The 3,608-nt window shown below is 47.9% G+C and overlaps 1 protein-coding gene across 1 annotated transcript in view; it reads right to left on the bottom strand.

Moving 5' to 3' along the window:
- RILPL2 (Rab interacting lysosomal protein-like 2) overlaps positions 1-3,608 on the bottom strand; it is a gene marked incomplete at its 5' end in the record, with an annotated part of 4,444 nt that extends 836 nt beyond the window's left edge. Inside the window, 3 exons of the mRNA XM_009997673.1 lie at positions 1-64; positions 2,488-2,639; positions 3,360-3,608. The exon at positions 1-64 is cut by the window's left edge and continues 1 nt beyond it. Of these exons, the coding sequence (XP_009995975.1) occupies positions 1-64; positions 2,488-2,639; positions 3,360-3,608 (465 nt within the window). The remainder of the gene's footprint in view (positions 65-2,487; positions 2,640-3,359) is intronic.

Genomic DNA, 3,608 nt, shown 5'->3' on the forward strand with positions numbered 1-3,608 from the left:
GCTGCTGCCACTGGCTGCTTTTTCCAGTTCTTCAGTTGGGTCCTTTCTCTGTGAGATGATCCCACTGGGAAAATAAGTGGTTTTATTTATTTTTGGTGTGTAGTGTGGTACTACTGTCCATGTTAAAACCTTCCCTGGGAAGCCTAGGATGTGGGTGAAGGGGTGTTCACAGGGCAGGGATGGCAGCCTGGCCTATTTCTTGTCATGAGTTGCTCTTACCTTCTTTAAATACTGCAATGTAATTTTGCTTAGGCTGTGCTTTAATAAGAACACTAAAAAAGTAATAAGCTGACTTATCCAGAGAGGAAGAATGGCAAATCTTCACAGGAGTGAAAGGGAAGTGTAATGGCATTTGGGATTTGTACTCGAGTCCAGAGGTAACAGCAGGGAGCAGACACAAATGCTGAATTTCTGCATGGGTGGCACCTTCAGTGCAGCCATGAAGGCTTGCACCATGCAGCTGGGAACAGAAGGGAGATTCCCAGCTTCCCTGCAAGGCAGGTGGCTGTTCCTCCTCCTATCCTATAGAGGAGTAAAGAGAGGCTTTGCCTGAGCTGTAGAGTTTGTCATCCTACATGGATGCTGCTGCACTCTACAAGGTTGTAACCACCTACTTTAGGCAAAAGCTTCAGTTTTCCCCTGCTTGGAATCAGGTTAGATTTTACCAGCTTGCACACTGTGTTATGTTTTCACAGCATGCCAGTTTACTGTCCTGAGGTGACCCCATTTATTTTGAGAGCTGAATGGATCAAAGCCTGTGACTGCAGTAGCTGAAGGCTGAAAGTAGCTAAGCAAGACTCATCTGGAGCCTGGAAATAAAAATACAGGAGTTTCTAGAAACTGTTGTGACATCAGGTATGGGATAGTTCTTGAGACATTCTCTTCTCAGAGAACGATGACTATGAGCTGTTTGTGACACTGCAGCTCTCTAGTATCTGCATAACTTCTATTTGGAAATCATCAGTCATTTTAAGCCATTCTCTGCAAGGATGTCAGTTACCTTTTGCTTCACAGAGCTTATTTCCAATATACACATACATTTTAGAACATGTATTTATCCTTTTCCCCTGCACAACTATTAAGATTTTATGTGAATGTTTAAAGGGAAGATGGTTTTTTTTTAAGCTGTAATGCTGTACAAGGATATAACCCCACAGAATTACTTGAACTGAAAAGCAGCCTTGGCACATTCTAGGTGTGCAGCACTGTGACTTAAGTCACTCAAAAACTGAAAACATTTGCATTGGTAATTTTTAACCTGGCCTGTGTAACACACCTGGGAAATCAAAGCCAGAAGCCTCTCCACTGTCTGTACAGCAAAGGTGGGCAGCTGAGCTGGGGCAGTGGTGCCTCACAGGGCTGTGAGCAGTGCTGTGGAGCAGTTTGTACACAGATTTCTGGGATTTAACTTTAACTTCTTGGCTTAACCTGCCTGCTACAGACACAACAAAGGGCAGGCTCACTGGAGCAAAGAGGCTGTTGCTGAGATATACCAACCAAAATCTAATGTGCTCAGACATTTTGTGTCTGGATTAAGAAGTAGGTTCTTGCCCCAAAGAGTTTATAATACAACCTGATGGTGACAGGCAGAGCGGCCTTGGAGATGAAGGAATTTGTAGCACCAACAGCAAGATCCTTCCTGCATCCTACCCTTTGGCTCATACTGATTCTCTCAGAGTGGCCTCTTCTAGAAAGACCAGAATCCTTGTCTGAAAGCACTGGTTTTGCACAGCTCAGCTGCCTTACACAGCACTGTTGGCAGTCTTAACAAAACCCCACAGCTTATCTTCAGTGATGATGAAAGGGCTTAATATTCTGCTTTCTAGATCAATGCCATACCCCCTGTGGGAGAAAAGGAACAGCTGATAAGCTGGCATCCCCCATGGGAAGCTGGAGGAGGAAGGAAATTTTGACTGAAGCTGAAGCTGTGGTGGAAACCCCCGTGCCCTCTGGTACGTAGTGTGGTGCTGAACACAACAGTAGGTGTGCAACTGCTGTGGCTGCACGGGTGAATTCACCTGCATGAACCCAGCTTGTATGGCAGTGGGAGTAACTGCATGTAGGCTTCAAGTGGTACAACTATGGGAACAGACTGTGAACTGCACAAAGTAAGAGGGAGTTTAGTTTTAAAATGATGTTGCACAGAGACTTCATCTTTGCCCCATTTTTCTTTGCTCGGGTGAATTCACCTGCATGAACCCAGCTTGTATGGCAGTGGGAGTAACTGCATGTAGGCTTCAAGTGGTACAACTATGGGAACAGACTGTGAACTGCACAAAGTAAGAGGGAGTTTAGTTTTAAAATGATTTGCACAGAGACTTCATCTTTGCCCCATTTTTCTTTGCTCATTTGTAGGCTCTCGGAAGCACAGATGTCTCTTACATGTCTGGACAATGCCTAGGTGATCTAACCTGCAACACTCTGACCTGGTAAGCTCCCCAGACGGGAAGTAATTGTTATTAGTTCTTTGCTGACTGAATGATATACCTCTTATAGCACTGTAGCTCCTCTTGCACCACAAGGAGCTGAGCTTTCAGCTGGTTCCGCTCTTGCAAGACATCCCGCAGCTCCTGGAGGGTGAACCGGGGCCGGTTGGGATCCGTGAGGTCTATCACCATCTGATCTGGTCCAAGGCTGAGCTGCAGGATAAATGGTGGTGGTCATGACCTTGTCACCTCTCAAACACAGGGCACACAGAGTAAAAACTCTGATTTTTATTAATATGTTGTAATTCTTAGTACTAGTATGAGTTTACCACAATCCTGATTATTTTTTTTTCCAAGCAGTTGCTGTTTTGAATATTATTTTTAAATTCCCTTGGTGCCTGTATTGCCCAGCCAAGTATGGGGCCCAACTGTGACAGGCTCTGACCCCAGCTAAAAGCACATCCCAAGGAGTTAGCAATCTAGTTTGCCAAGAAGCTGCTTCTATCTGCTGTTCTGATGATGAGAGAAGCTGAACTGTCTGCTTTCTTATTTTAAGACCTTTGTGGTCACAGCTTTTTCAGTCAGTTTCCCTTGCGTAGAGTAACAAAGCTTTCGCTTTTGCATAAACGGAAACTGATGGGGCCAGTGCTGTGCAGGAGCTGTGCACGGTGGATTTGTACCCTGTGGAACTCTCCACTCTGGAAATGGGTTCAAAGCTGCCTACAAAGATGAGACGCAAACTTTCTGAGACTCCTGCAATAGCAGAGAGAGGCGATTGCGGCAGAAGGGCCCTCGGTCCCAGCTAGTGTAGGGTGGGTTTCACAACCCACACGTGGCCAAGGAGACGGGCCACCCTCCCTTGGCGATGAAGCCTCCGGTGCATGTGCCACCTCGCAGGCGCTGAACCCGCGGCCGAGCCGCCCCGGCACCCACCTGCGGGGTGCTCTCCTGGGCCCCTCGTCCCCGCAGCGTCTCCACCTCCCGCCGCAGGCTGTCCCGCTCCATCCGCAGCTGCTCCTCGGCCAGGCTGTTCTCGCTCACCAGCGCTTCCAGCATTTCCAGCACCCTCACGATCCTGAACTGCAGCCGGGACAGGGCGGCGGGCACGTGTGGCCCGGCGCTGAGCTGCAGCAGGTCCCGGCCCACCACGGAGGAGATATCATAGACATCCCCGGCCGTCAG

The sequence above is a fragment of the Chaetura pelagica genome, unplaced genomic scaffold, assembly GCF_000747805.2.
Source record: "Chaetura pelagica isolate M959 unplaced genomic scaffold, ChaPel_1.0 scaffold45, whole genome shotgun sequence".
Classification (NCBI taxonomy): domain Eukaryota; kingdom Metazoa; phylum Chordata; class Aves; order Apodiformes; family Apodidae; genus Chaetura; species Chaetura pelagica.